This window comes from Antechinus flavipes, chromosome 4 (assembly GCF_016432865.1).
Source record: "Antechinus flavipes isolate AdamAnt ecotype Samford, QLD, Australia chromosome 4, AdamAnt_v2, whole genome shotgun sequence".
Classification (NCBI taxonomy): Eukaryota; Metazoa; Chordata; class Mammalia; order Dasyuromorphia; family Dasyuridae; genus Antechinus; species Antechinus flavipes.
The window spans coordinates 256,833,638-256,855,765 of record NC_067401.1 but is presented as its reverse complement, the minus strand read 5'-3'; the positions used below and the strand labels follow the sequence as shown (position 1 = coordinate 256,855,765).

At 32.9% G+C, this 22,128-nt stretch overlaps 1 protein-coding gene across 5 annotated transcripts in view; it reads left to right on the top strand.

Annotated features, from left to right (window-relative positions):
• Window positions 1-22,128, top strand: part of SNX14 (sorting nexin 14) — a 112,674-nt gene that overhangs the window by 48,019 nt on the left and 42,527 nt on the right. For 4 of the 5 annotated variants that reach the window (XM_051997346.1, XM_051997344.1, XM_051997347.1 and 1 more), the window contains 6 exons: window positions 1,002-1,126; window positions 8,520-8,578; window positions 9,683-9,709; window positions 11,610-11,742; window positions 15,422-15,626; window positions 18,071-18,154. In XM_051997346.1, the coding sequence (XP_051853306.1) occupies window positions 1,002-1,126; window positions 8,520-8,578; window positions 9,683-9,709; window positions 11,610-11,742; window positions 15,422-15,626; window positions 18,071-18,154 (633 nt within the window). The remainder of the gene's footprint in view (window positions 1-1,001; window positions 1,127-8,519; window positions 8,579-9,682; window positions 9,710-11,609; window positions 11,743-15,421; window positions 15,627-18,070; window positions 18,155-22,128) is intronic. The other variant, XM_051997345.1, reaches the window with a different exon arrangement.

Genomic DNA, 22,128 nt, shown 5'->3' with positions numbered 1-22,128 from the left:
CAATTACTGTGGATGGTATCATCATCCTATAAGTCAACTAGGCTTCAAACCTCAATATCATCCTCAGTTCCTCTGTCTCTCTTACCCTCAGTGTCCAGCCCTTTGCTAAATCTTGCCATTTTTACTTTTATTGCGTCATTTGTATATATTATTTTCATTCACATAGCTACAGCTATTTTAAGATCCTCATTACCTATCATCTAGACTACTGAAACAGCCTCCTAATTGGACTCCCTACTTCGAGCCTTTTCTCTATTTTAGTCTATCTGCCACTCAACTGGGAATGTGATTTTTCTAGAACATGGATTGGATCATGTCACTACCACCTAGCATAGTGAGCTCCAGTGACTTTTTTGTTATCTCTGGCACCAAATATAAAGTCCTCTGTTTGACATAAAAGTTCTTCATAACTTGGACCCCTCCTACCTTTTCACTGTTTTTATATTTTATTGCCTTCTGTGTATTCTTTGAGTCAGTTGACACTGGCCTCCTTGAATATAACATTCCATTTCTTTTCTTTGTGCCTTTGCCATGTCCCCCATGATTGGAATTGTTTGCCCTCTCATATCCTTTTAATTTTCCTCACTTCCTTCAAGATTCAGCTTATCACTTTCTGTGTCTTCTTTTTGTCAGTTACATGTCTTTCTCCTTCAGATTATCTTTGCTTACTTTAGTCTATATATCTTATGTTACTTACATGTTATATTCTTTTTGAAATATACCTTCCTTTAAGGAAGGAACATTTTGTATGTGTGTGTGTGTGTGTGTGTGTGTGTGTGTGTGTGGCCTTTTTGGTATCTCTGTCATTTATGAAACCCAGAGCATACCTGGCATATGGTAAAATTTCATAAATTTCTCTTTGACTGACTTGTTGAAACAGAAAGCATATTATGTATAAAGTTTAATTTGTAGTATTTTCATGTGATCTTTGATTATCATGAACTTAAGAAGTAAATTTTTTTTGTACTGTTCTACATGTATTTTTCTATTTTTTTCCCTAGTTGCTGATGGCATCTATATAGATGTTGTAAAACTTCAAACTATGAGGTGCCTTTTTGAAGCATATGAGCATGTTCTTTCTCTTCTGGAGAATGTATTTACTCCTATGTTCTGTCACAGTGATGAGGTAAGTTGGGAATGAACTTGGTGTAGAGGTTTTTAAAACCAAAAACTCATTAGCTCTTGAATTCAATTATTCAACCATTATTTATATGCAACCACATGAGTGATTGGTAGAGAAAAGTAGAGCAAGTGTTATGTCTCCAGGTATATCAGATGGGAGAAACTATAGTTCTCTTTTCAGATTTCCATTCTTGGCCACCTCAAAAAAAGCTATAAATATTTTTATGCATCCTAACATTTTTAGGATGCCATTTAAGGATTTTAGGAAGACATTTAAGAGTGATCCCTCTAGTTTTTTTTTTACCTTTGCTCTAATTTCTCCTCCCCTTCTCCCATTTTCTGCCTCTTTTCATATTTTCTTGTTTAATGAAATATGTATTTACAACACATTTGTGTCTGTATGTTTGTATATATGTTTTTCCTTCTTTTTAACCAGTTCCTTTCTCCTTGTTTGTGTGTATATTCACTTGTTCATCCTAAGTATTTGAGATAATTTTCCCTAACTTTTCTTTTCCTTCTTAGCTTTTTCTTCTCTGCTTTTCCTTCTCAACCCTTGTAAGATACCACAGAACACTTTAATCTTTATTTAATTGGATTTCTTCTATGAACCCTGATAATGATAGTTTATATTATCATTAATTTATGTTTTTCTTTTTATGTTTCTCTTCACTTCTGTGTTTAAACTTCAAGTTTCTCTGTAGCTCTGGCATTTTTAATTTTGAATGCTGAAAAGTCCTCTATTTCATTAAAAATCCATTTTGTTTTCCTCTGTAATATTTTCTCAGTTTTTCAGGTTTTTTTTCTGGCTGTAACACATTATCTTTTGACTTTTGTGATATTGTATTCCAAGTTCTCTGCTTCTTTATATGGGTGGCTGCTAAATCACCAGTGATACTGACTGTTGTTCATTGGTATTTGAATTTCTTCTTTCTGGCTGTCTGTTTGCTATATTCTTTCTTTGACCTGGAGACTGAATTTTTTTTATATTCTTCCTGGAAATTTTCATTTGAGGAAATCTTCCAGGAGACAATTGGTAGAATCTTTTTTTTTTTTTTTTTTTTCTACTTTGCCCTATGATTCTAAGAAATCTAGGCAAATTTCTTTTAAGCTTTTTTGAAATATGGGGGCAGCTAGATTGTGCAGTAGATAGAGCACTGACCTTGAAGTCAGGAGGACCTGAGATCAAATTTGGTTTCAGACACTTTTCCTAACTATGTGACCCTGAGCAAGTCACTTAAACCCAATTGCCTCGAGATGGGGGTGAGGGGGCAGAGAGAAGAAGGGAAGGCTTTTTTTTTTTTTTTTTTTAATGCTCATGCCATTTAGAAAGTTCAACGATTGAAATTTTTTTTTCTCCTGTCTGTTTTCCAAAAACATTTCCAGTTTTTTCCTCTATTGTTCTCATTCCATATAAGAACATTTTAAAATTCTCATTAAAGAGCTTGAGCTTGAGCTCTTCCAAAAGTTCCTATTGAGATTGTATTCAGATTGTGTTTTTTTCTGAGGTTTTAGTTGTAGATGATTTTTGTGTCAAGGAGAAAGCATATCTTAATGGATCAGGAGTTTCTAATATTATCTTGGTCAGTGTTAGGTTGCGTGTGTGTGTGTGTGTGTGTGTGTGTGTGTGTGTGTGTGTGTGTGTATGTGTGCCTTCTCTGTGCCAAGAATTGTGTTGTTGTTGAGTTTTTTAAATTATTTCTTTTTCATTTATTTAATATTTTTTCTAGTTTAATTCAAAATAAAGTTTTTTTTATATATTTTTAAAAATTTTTGAGTTCTAGGTTCTATTAAGAAACCACATGAAATTATGCAGAATATTTCTATAAAATTCAAGTTATAAAAGAAAACATAGATCTCCTACCCTAATGAAAATAAAATTCAAGAAAAATTAAATAAAAAAAAAAAGACTTCCTTCTCTTGATATGGATAGGGTTTTTCATCATAATCCTTCAAGAGTAGTCGTGGATGACTGGACTACTAAGAATAGCAAAGTCATTTGCAACTGATCGTCCAAGAATATCACTATTACTTTGTAGACAGTACATTTTACTTTGCTTGAATTCATGGAGGACTTTCTAGATTGTTGGGTTTTTTGTTTTTTTTTTTGAGAGCATCCTGCTTATTATTTCCCATAGAAAATAGTATTCCATCACAAACACATACCACAGTTTATCGAGCCATTCACCAATTTATGGGCATCCCCTTAATTTCCAATTTTTTTTTCACCCTGAGAAAAGAGCTGTGTTTAATATTTTTTTATATATATAGGTCATTTTCCTTTTGTTTCCCTCAAATCTATTTTGGTATTCATGCCTGTAGTGGTATTTTATGTCAAAGGATTTGCATAAATTTATAGCTCTTTCGGCACAGATCATGTCTTTTGCTTATCAGTTAGGGCATGACTCTCATTTTTTAGAAATTTGACTCAATTCCCTGTTTGAGAAATGAGACCTGACTTAATGAGTTATTGAGAAACTCAGTTCAAAATTTTTCTTTTCTTTTCTTTCTTTTCTTTTTTTTTTTTACAATTACTATTGCTAACTGTATTTCCCTTCATTCTATTCTCCCTCTCCTTTTACCTTGTCTTTTCTCAAAAGTTTTCTTGGACTACCCCTCTCATCCAATATGCCCTCTCTTTTATCACCCTTTTGTCCTTCCCAAATCCCATTCCCCTTCTGTTTTCCTGCAGGGTAAGATAGATTTTTATATCCTTATTGAATATGTATGTTATTTCCTCTTTGAGCCAATTCTATAAGAGTAAAGTTTAGTCACTTGTGCTCTTCTCTTCTTCCCCTCCACTGTAAAAGCTTTTGCTTGCTTCTTTTTTTATGGTAGATAATTTGCACCATTCCACTTCTCCCTTTCACTTTTTCCCAGTACATTCCTCTCTCACCCCTAAAACATATATTCAGCTTCATATTCAACTCATATCTATGCCCTCTCTATAAATATTCCTTCTAACTGCCATAAGAATGAGAAAGTTCTAATAAGTTACAAATATGCTTCCATATGTGAATGTGAACAGATAAACCTTATCAAGTACCTTATGATATCACTTTCTTGATTACCTCCTTATGCTTCTCCAGAGTCCTGTATTTGAAAAACAAATTTTCCATTCAACTCTGGTCATTTTCACCATGAGTGCATTGAAAATCCTCTTATTTCATTGAATTGCCATTTTTTCCTCTGAAGGATTATACTCTGTTTTGCTGGATAGGTGATTTTGCTTGCAATCCTAGCTCCATTGCTCTCCAGTATATCATATTTCAAGCCCTCTGGTCCTTTAATGTGGAAGCTGTTAAATCTTGTGTTATCCTGACTGTGTTTCCACTATACTTGAATTATTTCCTTTTGCATGCTTGCAGTATTTCCTCCTTGACCTGGGATTCTGAAATTTGACTATAATATTCCAGAGAGTTTTCATTTTGGGATCTCTTTTAGGAGATGATGGGTAGATTTTTTCAATTTCCATTTTAACCTCTGATTCTAGAATTTTAGTTCAGTTTTTCCTTGATTAATTTATTGAAAGATGATGTCCAGGCTCTTTTTTTGGGCATGATTTTCAGATAGACCAATGATATTTAAGTTATTTCTCTTGGATCTATTTTCCAGATCATTTGTTTTTCCAATAAGATGTTTCACGTTTTTTCTATTTTTTAATTTTATTTTATTGGTTTTGCTTTATTGTATCTTGATTTCCTTATCAAGTCATTAATTTCTATTTACTCAATTCTAATTTTTAAGGAATTATTTTCTTCAGTGACTTTTTGTATCTCCTCTCCCAGCTGGCCAATTTTGCTTTTAAAGGCATTCTCCTCATTAACTTTTTGTATTTCCTTTTGTGTCACTCTCACTTCTTTTTCTAATTTTTTTACTTTCCAAAATCTCTTTTGAGCTCTTCCATGGCCTGAGGCTTTGGATATAGGAGCTTTGTCTTTGTTACCATCTTATGAGTGTATCTTGATCTTTCTTGTCATCAATGGTCAAAAAAATTTTTTGTCTGCCCATTTTCTTAGCCTATTTATCTGCTTTTAACTCTGTTAAAGTAGGACTCTGTTTCTAGAGTGCAGGGTGCACTGTCCCAAGCTTCAGGGATTTTGTGCAGCTATTTTCAGAAATCCTTTCAGGGATCTGGCCACAAGCTCTCTTTTCTGCCCTGGAGCTGTTAGGTATGTCCCTATCTCATTGTAGCTGTAAAATCTAGTGTGTGCTGGCCAAGTCTGGGACTCAGTTGACCAGGTCTGCTCTCGGACTACATACCAGACTCCTGTTCTGTTGCCACAGACCCTTTCCACTGACCCTTCCAGTCCTCCCGGATGTTCCTGGGCCTAGAGATAGAGAAGCTTCCAGCACCATTGCTAATTCAGCAGTCCTATTTCTGTGTTGTTGGGATTTGGGCTGGGTTTCCATTGAGTCATTTTCAATCATTTCTGACTCTACATGACCCCATTTGGGGTTTTCTTGGCAAAGATATTGGATTGATTAGCCATTTCCTTCTTCAGCTTATTTAAAAATAAGGAACCTGAGGCAAATAGGGTTAAGTGACTTGCCCAAAGTCACACAGCTAGTAAGTATCTGAGGCTTGATTTGAACTCAGGTATTCCTGATTCCAGGCCTGATATTCAATCCAGTGCGGCACTTTTCTACCCTATTGTGTTAAGTACTAAAATAGAAAAATTGAAAGAATTTCCTTCCCCTTCAAGGAGATCATGATGAAATTGAAGGTGTATGGGATGAGTTCTAGATCCCCTTCTCCAAATCAACTACTCTTCAAGTACAAAGAGAAAGCATTTATTTAATCCCTGCAGGGAGAGGCCCAGCACATCTGGGAAACATCTCAGCTCCCAACATGTGAAAGTTAATCTTTATATTTTTATTTCAGATTTCTTTTACACAATTTGGTCTATTTCAAATGTTCTTTTTGATATAACTTTTTTAAATAAGTGCAAATGTACCAAATGTGGAAGTTCCATTATTGTCACTGATAAAGACTTCAGCAGTAGTTGAATGGCAAATGGTTCCCATTTTGTGTTTGTCTGCTAATACCCTTAAAGGGATTTCCACATTTGGTGTAATTAGTGAGCTTGAGGTTTTAAGAGTTGATTCAACCTTCTAGCCCACTGTAGTACATTCCTCTCTACCCAGCCTTTACAACCTGGGTGGCCAGGGTCATAATCCATAATCCATACTGCTTATTTGTGTCAGCAGCAATCCAGAAAAATATGTGGCAACTTTTTTTTTTTTTTTTTTGGTTTGACAAGCTCCCCTCTTTATTTTGTTGTTCTTTGGTGTGTGTGTGTGTGTGTGTGTGTGTGTGTGTGTTGTGTGTGTGTGTGTGTGTTTTTGACAGTTGGGGTTAAGTGACTTTCCCAGGGTCACTTTTTGAGGTCAACATTTGAACTCAAGTCTTTCTGACTTCAGGAACACTGCTCCTCCCCCTCCATGGGATTGGGGAATAGGGAGAAGGAATTGTTGTGCTTCTTGGCTGATTTTTTTGATCTGGTTACTCAGTTATTGGCACCCAAGGGTCAAGGGACAGATTGCTTTTGGGGCTATCGATTGCTGTGGGCCAGGACACTAGTAGATCTTGGCAGCAAATTAATTCTTCCTCTCATCATTCAGTCAGCCAGTGCAGTTGTGAGCTAAGATACTGTGGGACAGACTTAAAATTGTTTGTTTATTCTATTTCAAAGTAGATGACCTGAAGGAGCAGCTGGGTAGTATAGTGGATAGAGTGTTAGGCCTGAAGTCAGAAAGACCTGAATTCAAATGTGACCTCAGACACTTAACTCTGGGCAAGTCACTTAACCCTGTTTACCTTAGTTTCCTCCTCTGTAAAGTCAGCTGGAGAAGGAAATAGCAAACCACTCCAGTGTCTTTGCTAAGGAAACCCCAAAAGGGTTCACTTAGACACAACTAAAAAGTGACCGAGCAACAAGAAGAATAACTTGAAACCCAACTGTTGTCTATTTACATAATGGTTAAAATATTAAGAACCACATTATAGCTTGAAGAGAGAATTTCTAAGACTCCCATGTAGACAGCTTTTATGAGCTGGCTTATTTTATGTTATTGGTCACATTTACCTTGGAGTGATTAATTAAGTATGTTATTAGTAAAGTAATTGCTTCTCTGAATACCCAAAGCTCCAAGTCTTTCATTATATCTGATATGAAAACCTCTAAAGCCATTTGTAATGTTCTCGTTTGGTTTTCTGGAGGTCTTGGAGCAGCCTTCCTTTCAGTTCAGTAATCACCACAAGAATAGCCAGATGTTAAAGTCCAAATCCTTTATTTTCTCCTTCACAATCTGGTTTCCTTATCTGGGGCCCGGGCTAGCTTTCTTAGAGGCCTTCTGGAGTCTTGGTTTCCCTGCCACCACAGTGGTATGAGATGGAGTGAATGAATCTTTCTCTGCCTCCCTTGGCTGAGTTTGTCTCAGCTTATGTGCTCCACACTGAGTATAAACCAATCATTATATCACTAGGAAACCATTATTTGTTGTAAGATTAAATCTACCATGCTGAACTTCGAGAACTATTAATCACCATGCTAAATTAGATAACCATTGTCTTTATCAGTTCCACTGACTTAACAACTTGTAAGAGTCCTTGTTTCAGAGATCTGGCCCACAACAGCCATTGGCCTGCTGGTTTCATCTTCACATTTTCTTAGATTCATCTGGTGTCTCATACCAGGTTATATCTGAAAGCTTAACTGCTTATTATTGTTTTTCAAAATGGTTGCTATATATAAACTTCCATTCTCCTGTTCTAACAAGTTTTGCAAATAATTTCATGTTATAAACTAGTTTTGTCATTGACTCCTCTGTCCAAAAACTTATTACCCATTGGCCAAGTATTTTAAGATAGGCTGATTCTTTGTTGATAGAGTATATTTCAAGGCCTACTTTTGAAGTTTCTAGTTCTGGAGAATCTGTTAGTGATTTTTTTTTCTGATATAATTGAAAGCCTAAGATCATTTCACTTCATAGTGGGACTGGCTCTCATCTCATAGGAATAGGACTTTTGCAAAATGATTTTGAATGTATCTGATATATAACTTTTTTGAGAAGTGAAAAGCATTGATTTAAAATTAACATGAAGTAATATCAAAGTGTGATTCAGTAGATAGAGCTCTGGTCCTGAAGTCAGTAAGATCTAAGTTAAAATTAAGTGTCAAATACTACCTGTGTCAACCCAGAGTTAGTTATTTAAACTCTGCTTGCCTCAGTTTCCTCAGGTATAAAGTAGAAGGAATAATAGCACCTACCTTATATAGGCTATTGTGAAGATCAAATGACATTTTTTTAAAAAGTGCTCACAACAGTGCCTGGCACATAGTAGATTCTATATAAATGCATATTCTCTTCTCTTCCCTGCCCTTTTTCCTTTTCAGTATTTCAGACAGCTTTTAAGAGGAGCAGAGTCACCAACACGAAATTCAAAATTCAACAGGTATGTATGTTATACAATTTCACTGTCTCATGTTGACACTATGAACTCCCTAATTAGATGATAAATATTAAATATAAAAATATTAAATATAAATAAATATAAGCCTTGCAGCATGAGCAGAGTAGAAATACTTTAGATGTTGAATTACAATTCTATAGAGCACTTAATCACTTCAAAACACTAAAGAATTTTTCAACAAAAGAGCAAAGTGATATAATAGCTAAGTAAGCCCAAGATTAATATATTTCAGTTCTTGATTTTTCTGTCCTGTTAGAATCCATGTATAACTGGAATAAACCTAATTTTTGATGTTATTGCTGATCTTGTTTCCTAATAAATATTTTTACAGGGTGCTTTCCAGTCATAAAAATGAACCAATTTTTCCCTCTCCCCCCCATACAACCTGGGTTGACATTAAACATACAAAAAATAATCAAAAGAACATCACTGGGAGAGAAGGGCTTGTGTACTTCACAGAATGAATTTGCCTTATAATTTTAAGACCATATGTTGGGTCACAAAATGAAATTACTTAGGTGATCTATTGGGAACCAGATTTGTATAGAGAATGTGTTAATAAAAATCTGCATTTTACCTGAAGCACTGAATAGATTTGAAATGATTTGTGTCTTATACTTATGCTTAGCAGGATAAATGAACCCCATGTACTGAATTTTCTAGAAATTGGCAAATATACTGCCACAGTAGGTACTTAATAAATGTTGAAGCAAAAAAAAAAAAAGTGTAGATTAAAAAAATATATATTCATTTCTACTGAGCTGTCAATGTATCAAATAACTTATGTCCCCAAATAAGAGTAAAATTTATAATTTATAATTCAGAAAGATTTCAAGTATAATAGATTTTCAAAAATTCTTTGTGAAAGCCTACAACTGATAGGTCCAAGCCCACTTCATCTAGCCATGCTACCCTGTGTTTCTATTGATTTTATGACATTTCTAAAGGGTTTTCCTACAAAAATTTCAGTATTATATCATTCCTGATTAATTTTTAAAACTTCTTTAGTTTTTGAATTGGAGCTTGCTTATTTCTAGACTTTCCTTCTTACTTTCCATGTATGATTTCACATGTCTATTATTGCAGAGGTAGCCTAAGTTTGGATGATTTTCGGTAAGTTTTGAGCCAGCATGTAATTTTAAAAACTATGTTGCCTGTTTAATGCCACAAACTGCATCTTGCTCCAAATGACAAGAAAGATACTACTGTGCATGCTGCCTTTACATCAGCTAGTTGGGAATCTCATTTTTAAATGAGCCATTATATTTTAGTCATCATTTTAGGAAATAGCACATTACAAATACATACTATATACAAATTACATTCTTCAAGAATATGTTGGATCATAGGTTTTTGATTCCTTGATTCTATTTATTTGCTTTTATTTTATTTAGTTCTTCTCTAAGTAGGACCCAAGTAGGGTTCACAAAAAAGTGATATTTTAAATTTTAGTTCATTGATTTTACTTAATTTTTGTGTTCCTGAATGTCATTGCAAGGAAGGTGATGGAATGATTCTTATTTGATACAAAATCATGCAGACTGCAAAATATAACATCACCATTCTTAAATATGGTGAAAATAGCATTCGTATTAGAAAGTTATCTTGTCTATGATAGTCTTGAATCTTTAAACCATTCAGAGTGAATTAGAATTAGAACTCCAGAATTTTTATTTCCGTATTTCCTATAAAATTGTCTAATTTATACTATTGCTATTTATAGTGTCTGGAATTTCACTTGTTTCTAATAGAAAATAATATTTTAATTTTGCTTTACATTTCAAAATTTTTATATGAAATGTATAGTCAAAGATCTATATTTTTGAAATGATATTAGTCATTGTGAGTTGCTTCTATATTAGTACAGTAAAGTATTTGCTGTCTTGTTGTTAGAGGACTCAATATTGGCTTGTAATTATGTGTTTTAAATGCATATTCCCAAATTCCAAATATGGATTTTTGTTTGGGGTTCTGCTGTAAGGGCAGTAATACACGGTAAGCATGAGTTTATTAGTTGGCTAAAATGTATATTTATGGATGCTGAAATGTAACAATAAGGAATAACTGGAGGCAAATAGTTGCTTTTATGCTTACTTTTTGTTGCTTTGGGGCTATATATGTTTTTTAAAGTTTGTAAACCCTTATATTCAAGCTTTTTTTTTTTTTTGCTGAATGTTGTTACATTAGCTTTTATCCTCATAATTATTCTAACCAATCTTTTGGGCATTTTATTTCCTTTATGTGTATAAAAATAAAATCCATCTCCTGCATTATATCTCTTTGAATATTTAGAAGATTTTGAAGGTTTTAATGCTGTTTTAGAATTTATTTGTTAAAGTAAATGAACAATTCTTTTCCCTCAGATTTACAATTTATGTAAGCAGTAAATATTGAAAAGGTCAAAGTATTTGTGATTTGCCCCATTGTATTGCAGTTAGCAGTAACTACTGCATGTTATTCTATTTTGATTTTTGGTTTTAGTGGAGTTTTATACCTATCTCAATTTGTAATGCTGAATGAATAAAATATCACAATGAACTCTGACTTGAATGTTAACCTTTAAATTAACATTTTGAATTTGCTATTATGTATATTATAAATATTTATTAGTATTTTTTCAGGTCTTAGTTTTTATTTTTATATATCCTATAACTATATTATATAACATATCCAGTTGCAATCTTTGGCTTCTTAAATTTTAAGAATTAATCCAACTTTAAGATTTCAAATCATGGGGGCAGCTAGGTGGTGCCGAGGATAGAATACCAGCACTGAAGTCAGGAGAACCTGAGTTCAAATCTGGTCTCAGACATTTAACACTTCCTAGCTATGTGATCCTGGGCAAGTCATTCAATCCCAGTTGCCTCAGGGGGAAAAAAAAAAAAAGCAAATCATGGTAGTCATGCCTATAGTTGATATGTTTTTGATATTACCTATTATTATATGTCATTTAATCTAATCATAAAGTAATACTGTTTTGTGCTTTCTATTTAATATATTTTTGCTTATTCAGGAGCACCCAGAAAAGAGGAGAATCATTTGGGATTAGCAAAATCGGCAGCAAAATCAAAGGAGTATTTAAGAGTACTACAATGGAGGGAGCTATGCTACCTAATTATGGGTTAACTGAAGGCGAGGATGACTTTGTGAGTAAAACTATCTAGTTTTCTTGAATTAATGAATGTGCATCTGTTTTTTGATATGCTGTAGTAGTTAAATCTAGATCTACTATTTTACTATTTCTTCTCATCCTTACATTTCTTATTCCATCGTTTTTTTTCTTTAATTATAGCATTTTTGCCCATTAATCTTGCTTTACTAACTCTTGAGTACCAAGCACTGTACTCTCTATGTTAGATGCTCAATAAATATCTCTTGCATTGATTTTACTTTTGTTCCTAAGATTGAAAGCTATCTACATGTTTCAAATAATTAGATATATCCAAAAGTAGATTGGTTTTCTATGAGCAAATGAGTTTCTTCTTATTAAGTTGTTAGAGATGTTCTAGAGGACATTCTCGGGCAGATATATATCCTCTTGCAAGGCAAAAAAAAAAAGTTATTGCAATCACATTGTGGGGCTTATTTTTACTGCCCTGTTGCTTAGAGAATAATAGGTATCTTTCCTTAATAAGTTAATTAAATCAATTCAGTAAGCATTCAACACCTAGGATGTACTAGACATTGATTTTAGTATTTGGGCTTAGCAAACCAGAATTAACTAACAGTGGACGAAATGGATTCAGAAATCCCTTACATTTCTGAGTGTTTGCTGCTCTAGTAGGTCAAATAAAACTTGCAAACAAATGTAATGCAAAAATAGTTTAACAGTCCTTACAAAAGAGAGTTAAGTCTATTTTACAATTATTTGTTTCTTTTCAGAACATCCCTTTTTAGTCAACTTTTAATGTTCATATAAGACTTCATTTTTTTCCTGCCACTTAGTGATATGTTTGAATTGGAGTTAACAGCTCTGGACAGATACCTTGTGGTGCATATTGCATTCACATTAGAATTTCTTGGGGATTTGTTTCCAAAAAATGAAAATTAAACTTTTAGGATCTGACATTGGAAGTAGGAAGTACAATGGATAGAGCATTGGACCTGTATTCTATAAGATCCAATTCAGTTTCCATCTTAGTTAGCTGTGTGACCAGGGGCAAGTCATTTAACCTTTGTCTGCCTTCAATTAGCCTTAAAATGGGTATAACAGCATCTGTTTATTTCACAGGATTGTTGTAAGGATAAAATGATATATTTCAAAAGTGTTTTGTGTACCTTAAAGCTCTATATAAATATTATCTATTGTTATTAATTATTTCCTTCTGCCACTTCAGTAAGAAATCAAAAAACAAATGGGTCATGAAAACATTATATGGCCCTTTCTTTAGGAGAGATTAGAAAAACTGGACATTGTTGGAAAAAAATACTCCCCCCCAAACAAAACAAAACAAAAAAAACAACCCATCATATTATACCATGCTACTCTTTTCTAGCGTATAAGAAATCATCATCCTTTAGGTTCTGTATGTACCATATCAGCATCAAAGTCAAATTTTTCAGGATCATAACTATAATGTAATTTCAGCTTTTTAAAAACTTTTTTTTAATGGGATTTCATACCAGTACATGTTAAAAAAAAAAAAGCCTATTAATCATCCAGTAAAATCAATCTCATATTACAGCCATACTTGCATTGCTTTCACATTCTTCAGACTGGGCATGGTATATCTTTTGGTCTTTATAAAAAATCAAATCCACTCAACTTCAGACTAGGCATGGTATATCTTTTGGTCTTTATAAAAAATCAAATCCACTTAACTGAAAATATTAAGGAGTAATATTTTCTCTATCCCACAACTCTTCTCATTTTGGGAATACACGTAAAAGTTTCAGAACAAAAGCTAAAATGAAAAATAATTCTTCTTTAGATGAGATCATTTTCTTCTCAGATCTTGTATTGATTGCCTTTTGACTCTTTTGAGGGAAGTACCTTTTCTTTTCTTTTCTTTCTTTCTTTCTTTCTTTCTTTCTTTCTTTCTTTCTTTCTTTCTTTCTTTCTTTCTTTCTTTCTTTCTTTCTTTCTTTCTTTCTTTCTTTTTTAAAGAAAGGATTACAGTATTGAGTTAGCAAAACTTTGAAGGAATTGGTTAGAGAAAGGAATTGAGTAGTTCTAGTTGAAGAGTAAGTGACTAATTTTTGCAACTGTAGTTTTGGTATGTTAGTTCCCACGTTATATTTTAACTATCACTTTTTTCCTTCAAGATTATTCTATTATCCTAAATTGTTTTGAATTAGAAAGATTTTGAAGGACATGGGTGGACAAGGAAATAGATCGTGCCAGTTTGACCATTTTTCTTCAAAATGCTTGGATATAGAATAAAGTTAATAAAAATTGTTTCTGACATACCTGTGCCTAAGTCACTGAATGCAGTATTATTTTTCTTTGATACACTTCAACATTCTACTCAGCTTTTTTGAGGAATCTTTTATGTCCATATTTTAACTTCCCTATTAAATTGCAGCCTCTAATGGCAGAGAGAATGTTGTTTTTTAATCTTTATTTTCTGTGTTTCTGTAACAGTGTCTTTTTACCTAATAAATTCTTAAAGTAAATATTTCTTAAATTTAATCCATGACATTTCTCATTGCTTAACTGTCTTTGATTCTAGTCTTATTCATTGCAATAACTCTCAAATTACAGAAGAATTCTCTAAAAGCTTGGATGTTTGCTAGTAGGGAAACTGATTATTTTTCCAATAGATGATTCTTTAAAAAAAATTTTTTTTAATCAATGTTTCCTTCTCATAGCATAGCTAATTAAGGCATGACTTTATGTAGCCATTCATTAGTAGTTATTTATTTACTATACTAAATGAGCTTAGTTTATTAAAGTTTTTAGAGCTAATTTAGAATTTAGTTTAAAAAAAATTTTTTTTAATGAAATGAAGCACCAGAAAATATCACAAAGAACATGTAGAATTGTACCATGGCATTGTAGAATACATTACTCTTAAGTGATGTCAGAATTGAGAGGAATGAATGATTGATTACTTTGGACTAAAGTAGTCAGAGATAAATTTATAGAGGCAATGGGATTTCATACCAGTACATGCTTTAAAAAAAAAAAAAAAACAAAAAAAAAAAACAAAAACCTTTGAAAATCAGTCTTACAAAACAGTGGCTCTGGAAGAGACTATGTAAAGGAAAAAGTAGGAAAGGTAGTAGACTTGTTTCTATTACATGTAGAGATTTCACACTCCCTTTCTTAAAAAAAAATCTTGAATTTATGTAGAATGTCTCTAAAGTATGCCGTTATTATTATTTTTTTGAAAACAGACATACCATAACAATTTAAATCTTCGCACTATAGTTGACTTTGAACTTAGTCACCTAGTGAAGCTATATATGATTTTTCCAGGGATGTTAACCATTGCTTAAAATATTTCTGGAATTCTTCTAGACTTACTTTTAGAATCAGCCTATGAATCACCCAGTTAAATCAGTCTCATATTATAGCCATACTTGCATTGCTTTCACATTCTTTAGCCTGGGCATGGTATAGCTTTATAAAAATTAAATCCATTCTCTTAACGATTCAGGTTTGTAAAATAGGTCTCTAATAGGCAATTCCAAAAGAAGAGTATTTGCTTGTGATTGTGCAAGGACAGTTTAATTGGGATAAGTGTGCAGCCTCGTGAGAGGATGATTTTGAAGAATACAATATTCACTTCAGTGTAAAGTGTCTGTTAAAAAAAAAAATACACTTTTCTTTATAGTAGTAAGCTGCAATTTAATTGAACTCACTTTCATTTTTCATTGCAGATTGAAGAAGGGATTGTTGTAATGGAAGATGATTCTCCAGTAGAAGCTGTTAGTACCCCTAGTACACCCCGAAATCTTGCTGCGTGGAAAATAAGTATTCCATATGTGGACTTTTTTGATGATCCCTCCTCTACTGACAGAAAGGAAAAAAAGGAGAGAATTCCTGTATTTTGTATTGATGTTGAGAGGAATGATAGAAGAGCAGGTGGGAGTCATTATATAAATAAATAACATTTCTTAAAAGCTAAGTGGAATTGTTCTTTAGTTCATCTCCTGCCGTTAATCAGCCATTAATGAAAATTATGCCATTATTAGTAGGTATTTTTTTATTTAATAGATTTTGATCCATAGTACTGCCTTTAGTTCCAACACAAAAAAAATATTATTGTGGAGAATCTTACTTGTCTTCTTTGTCAGTTATTGTTTTTTGAGCCTAGAGTCCACTGAATAACCAATACTGTCTTAGTATTTATAGGATTCTAGTTTTTCTTTAATTAAAGGAGCTTATTATTATCAATAAATAAACTTTTTTTTTTTAGCATATGTTGTACACGGCATATAGATTTTATTTAAAAAATTCTTGTCCACAAACCATTTATCATTATAATTGACAGGACATAGCCAATTACATAAATATATTTTTTAAGCTTACCTGTTTTGCTCTGTATTTTCTTTTTGATTGTTTCAGGTCTGGTCTGATAGATGCTGAGGGTGAACAGCAACACAGCAGGATAAGCAACTACCACCCCAGATTTGGTCCAAGAATTGGGGTAGTCATTGTAAACGAGTACTTCAAAGTCATGCAAGTTTTGGGTAAGGGAGAGGAGGAAGAAAGTAAGATGGAGATGAGGGAAATTATATCTTTTCCTTCTAGAGGCATCAGTTTATCTGGTTTTCTCAAAAGCTGCTGTTGCCAAAAAGCGAAAGAAGGATGCCTAGAGTAATGGGATCTTGCTTTTTAGCAATAGCCAGAATCCAAATCAGTCATGTATATCCCTGCAGTGCATGCCTGAGGCTGTGCTGCTTAATTTTGCTGTTGTTGCTGTTCTCCCTTGGCATTTTCTAGAACAAGTATATGCTCTGAACCATTGAATATGCTACAGCTCTTTGCCACTAGGAACATAACTACTTCGTTTTTCTGCAGTTTCTGTAGATTGAGATTTAAATTGGAAAAAGAGAGAAGCATTAGTTATCTTTCAAATTCTATTCACTTATATGCATAATACTTAAAACTGTAGCTCCCACTACTGCTTACCTTACTTTTGGGGAATTTATCTAAAACTTTTTGTACTTTAGTTTCAATTTTTTTGACCTTAGAATTTTATATAAAATATAAGAATTTATTTCACTTATTAATAAGTACTTTGAATTATTATATTTAATAATCATGTCCATCTAATTAAATTAAATAATTGTTCACGTTATTTTTTGATGATTTAACACTTCATGCTTTTTATTTTTAAAGAATAACACTAAAAAAACAATAAAATTGAGACTTTTCAAGAACCTAGTATACATTTTATTCTTTCCAGCAGTATAGCAAGCTTTATTGCTAAACTCACATGCTATATTTCCTGTAAATAAAATTCCAGATAGCCATAACTTTGTACTTAAAAAACAAAACAAAACAAAAAATAACCTTAGGGTTATTTTTAGATGGAATATATCACTTAAATATATGCATTTCATATCTATAGCAATTTAAATACCTTATAGCAAATTAAAGCCTAAATATCTTAGAGCTTATCCATAACTGTTTTGGAAACAATAATAGCTAGCCTTTATATAACACTTAAAGGTTTTCAGAACTCTTTTCAAATATTTTAACTACCTGGGTAGCCTGGGTGGTTGGTGCTCTTATTATTCCTAGCATATAGATGAGGAAATTGAGGATTACAGAATTAACTGATTTGCCCAGGGTCACACAAACTGTATATATCTAAGGTAGGATTTGAACTCCCAGTTATGAGTCCAGTATGCTACCTAGTAACTCCCAATACTATTAATGCTTGCTTTATGTCAATGTAGTCATTTGGTTTGGGGAACATTTTTTTTTTTTAACTTAAATCCAAATCTGTGTAAGTATTGCATATAATATGTTTTTAATTACAACTTCTTTGAGGGAAAACTTGAAGAATTGCAAAAGCACATTAGATACCAGAAGACATGACTGGTGGTTCACTCACATTATACAAGTTACTTAATTTTAGTGGGCCATAGTTTCCTTGTGTCTAAAATGAAATGATTGAATGTTATGTCACAGATTCTCATTTGCCACAATATTATATGATTCTAAATAACTTGATATCTTGTGGCATTAAACTTATAAAACTCTAAATCTTTTATCCCTTTAGAGAGCTACATTTTAAAATCCAAATTATATAGTTTCTTGAAATTTCTTCCAGTGTTGTAATTTTATAACATAAAATTCATGAACTGATTGATTAGCTTCATCATTTTCTGAATGTCTTTAAATTCAATTATAGTTGAAGATATGTAAATAATAGGGTAAAAAGAATAACTTTATTAAAGATTTGGACTGCTTTGTCGCTAATGATATATTTATTGTTTTAAAACCATTACTTTTATTTCATGCCTTTTCAAGCAGCAGAAAATCATTTTCTTGTTTAATGTTTATATACTTTTCAGTTGGTCATGAACCTGAGCATTGGTCTGTCTACCGAAGATACCTTGAGTTCTATGTGCTTGAATCAAAACTAACAGAATTTCATGGTATGTTCTACTTTTTCAAGGTTTTTATTCCAATAGATATCATGATAATTTTGGAGTGTGAGAATTGTGACTTTACATAACTTGGTATTGTTTTAAGGAAGAAAAAAACAAGACAGTTGTCAAATATACATATATGTATTATGTATATATTAACTTTATATCACTACTTTTTATATACCCTTATATGTACATGGATACATATATATTTGCTATTTTCAGTGAGCATTTTGACAATGTAGCTAGAAATGTTTTATTTAGCTCTTAAATGACTTTTGAATATATTGAAACAAAAATTATATATTTGGCTTATATTGTTGTATATACTTTTTGGGTGTTGTAGTGACAAGTAGACTGGAGAGAAACAGGCAAAGAAAAACAGGTTTTTTTTTTTTTTTTTGAAGTTCATGTAAAAGTTAGGAAAAATCTCCAAAGGGGAAGAGACTAAAAGTCTGTGGCAATGAATTAGGTTGAGTTTTCAACATGCTGCCTAATTATCTCCTTGCATGGTTCCTTGTGGCCTGAAAGTTACTACCTCTTCATCTCTGCCATTCATATTCCTTTCTTTGAGGCTTAAGTGCCATCATTTTTCTGGGTGGACTCGACTGAAGGACTTTTCTCCTTCCTTATATGTTTCTAAAATATTTGACTGAGAATTTGTAAGGGAAGCTCATAGGATTTTAAGACCTCACCTTATAGCTACCAAATTATATTTTTAGGTAGACCCCCTTTGTTCCTGATAGCCATGTACTTGTCCTTTTCTATTCCTAGCAACTCTTCTAGTATGTGGTTGGAAAAGGGAATTTCACTTTTTTTTTTTTTTTTGAATGAGAGCATGAAGAATTCTTTAATAGAGCTATGACTTTAGGAATTAAGATTTTTTTTTTCCTTTAACTGTGTCCTATACTTTTTGTTTTTCATATTGTCAAAAATAATCTTGAGTTTAACATTATTGCTACTTTATTAAAATTGTGAGGGTATATTTGTGTTTAGACTAAAAATATGTTTGTGTATATGTACACATAAGTATATCTGTTTATGTGTCTACTAGAGAGGAACTCCTATCAATGCATAATGCCTTCTACTCTACCACATTTAATCTTATAAATATTTAGATGCAGCTTGATGGTATTGTAGATTGAGCATTGGCCTTGTAGTCAGAAGGACCTGATCTCAATATAGCCTCAAACATATGTGATCTTGGGTAAACCATTAAACCTACAATTTCCTCGACTCTAAAATGGGGATAATAATATTTATCTTGAAGAGTTGTGAGAATAAAGATATAATATTTGTAAAAAAGACAAAATAAAATATTTAGTATAGTATCTGGCACATAATAAGTGTTTTATAAATGTTTATCTCCACCCCTTTCCTTACTTTAGGTCTATAATACTAAGCTCGCCATTGTGGAGAGAATAAAGTCATGTATTAGAATTTACCTTCACCAATGCAGATGAGCAACTCTAATTAACAGAGTTATTCTGAACACTAATAGGTTAAGAGACCAATTATGATTACATATTCAGGATGTATGAAACAAGACTTGAAGTTAGAGATCCTTGATTCCAATGCCAATCTATGATCCATTATGCTATAATTTCACTTTTACCTCTGTTTCTTTCTACTGAGTAAGAAAAAGATTGGTTATTATTCCATTTACTCTGACTCTGGGGCTTAAATCCCTAAGAATAGCCTTCCTTCGACTGTTTTAGTTTGTTACTGTATTGTTTACTTGATAAGAATGAAATGTAATTTATCTTATTTGGAATTGTCAGGAAATTTAGTCTATATCATCTCATATCAGTCCTTTTGCTTCCTCTCATACCATCATCACCTACTTCAGGCCCTTATAACCTGTCAGATTCTTGTAATAGGTTCCTAATTAACCATCATGCTTTCACCCTTCTCTTAGCCAAGTTCCCTATAGTTGCCAAAGTGATTTTCCATAACTACAGAGCTGATGTGTACCTGTTTCAAGTGAGCCCCTTCAGAAACCGGCTAATCTGATTTGACTTCCTATTTCCTTTGGTGTTTTCATCTCCCTTCCTGAGGTGTCAGGGAAGGCGTGATCACCTTTTTTGGAGGGTTCTCACCTCCTTGAGAAGTCAGGGAGGTCATAACCACCCTATGTTCTAAAACAAAAGAAAGGGGGAGATGTTGGAATCTTTACAAACTGCTAACTAATTAGAGTTGATTCCAGTAGTGTACTTTTGTATGTAAGATCAAATACAAACTCATCTGGCTCTTAAAACCCTTCAGAATCTATGCATCACCTACCTTCCAATCTAAATATTTATTACTCTTTTCAGTGCATGGCATATAATAGATACTTAGTAAATTTGTTAATTGATTTTTTGCTCTGCAGTCTTAACAAACTGGCTTTTTGCTGATTCTTGCATTTCATCTCCCAACTTTTTGTCTTTTCAGTGGTTAACCTCCATACCTGTGTTATATCAGATACCTCTTTTTATAACTTCCCTTGCACAGAGTTTATCAGTGTCACATTCATTCTGTGGTTTTGACTAATTCTCTCTAACCTACTTTTAAACCAGCAGTCCCCAGAGACAAACTAGCATCACAAAGTTTCATTGCAGTTTTCTCCTAGAGATTACCCTAGTGAGAGGAGATACATTCTCTCTACTTAGCACTTTAGTTTTTGAGTCTCTATCCAAAGCATTTTTTAATCTAAGAATCAGATATACAAGGCAACATAACTTCATAGTATGATATTGATGTAACTCTAACCATTCTTTTTTCTCCTCATTGACCCAACATACAACTCATCACAGCAAGCTTTTCCAAATGTTTTCATTTCTCTTCATACTTCCCATTGCTTCCTCTTCCCCTTCACCCCTCTTCTCATTGGAGAACCTTGCAGAATTGAAGCCATTTGCTAAGAGCTTTCTCTTTTCTTTTCTCTCTAATATCTCATAATACCTAGATGTCTTCTGTCATTATTGGCATTTTTGCCCCTTTCTCACATGAAAAGATGATCCTACTTTTTGCTAAGGCAAAACTCTTAACCCACCCCCATCCCCACACTTTTTTTGGGTGGGGGGGCAAGGCAGCTGGGGGTTGAATGACTTGCCCAGGTTCATACAGCAAGGAAACATTTTTTGTAATATTAAACTATAGCCGCACAAGTGAAGCATCATTTCACATTGTTGACAAATAATTCAGAGTGCTTACATTCTCACCATAGGTATTTTCTCTCCGGAACTATCCATATTCTACCTGAAAGCTGTTTTTCTTATACAATGCATATTTAGCAGCATTTATTAAGTAAAATTCTTTTTCTACTTGTATTGGTATCAAAATATTAATCTCACAGCAATATCTTTTCACAAAATAAATCTATTTCTTAAAAAAAAAAAAAAACCTCAAATATATTTAATGTCCTTTTCATGACCAAACTGCTCCATTTTATTTATTTAATTTTTTGCAGAAGCAATTGGGATTAAGTGACTTGCCCAGGGTCACACAGCTAGGATGTGTTAAGTGTCTAAGGTCAGATTTGAACTCAGGAACTCCTAATTTAAGGGCTGGTGCTCTATTCACTGCACTGACTAACTGCCCCTGCTCCATTAATTTTAAAGGCACATTGTATCTTAAATTGAAATCATTCCCTCCTCATTTCCATGCCTTTGAATCCTTTGTTTCCTGGAAAGTTGTGGTTAAGCATTATCTTTTAACAGGAAACATTTTTTCTACATAGTAGCTAGGGTACTCCTTCCCTGGCATGAAATATTTATTTTGCATACACTTGTTGATGTATATATAGTCTCCTGAGAAAACAAAGGCTTCTCAAGATCTTGAAGTTTTTTGTTTTTGTCTTTGCATCTCCAGTGACTGATATATAGTTAAGTACTTAAAGATGCTTGTTGATTAATCTTGTAAAAAACAGACAAAATACTTGGTAGTTACATATAAGCTGAATTATCTACAACTTTTTTTTAAGAAATATGCTGCATAAA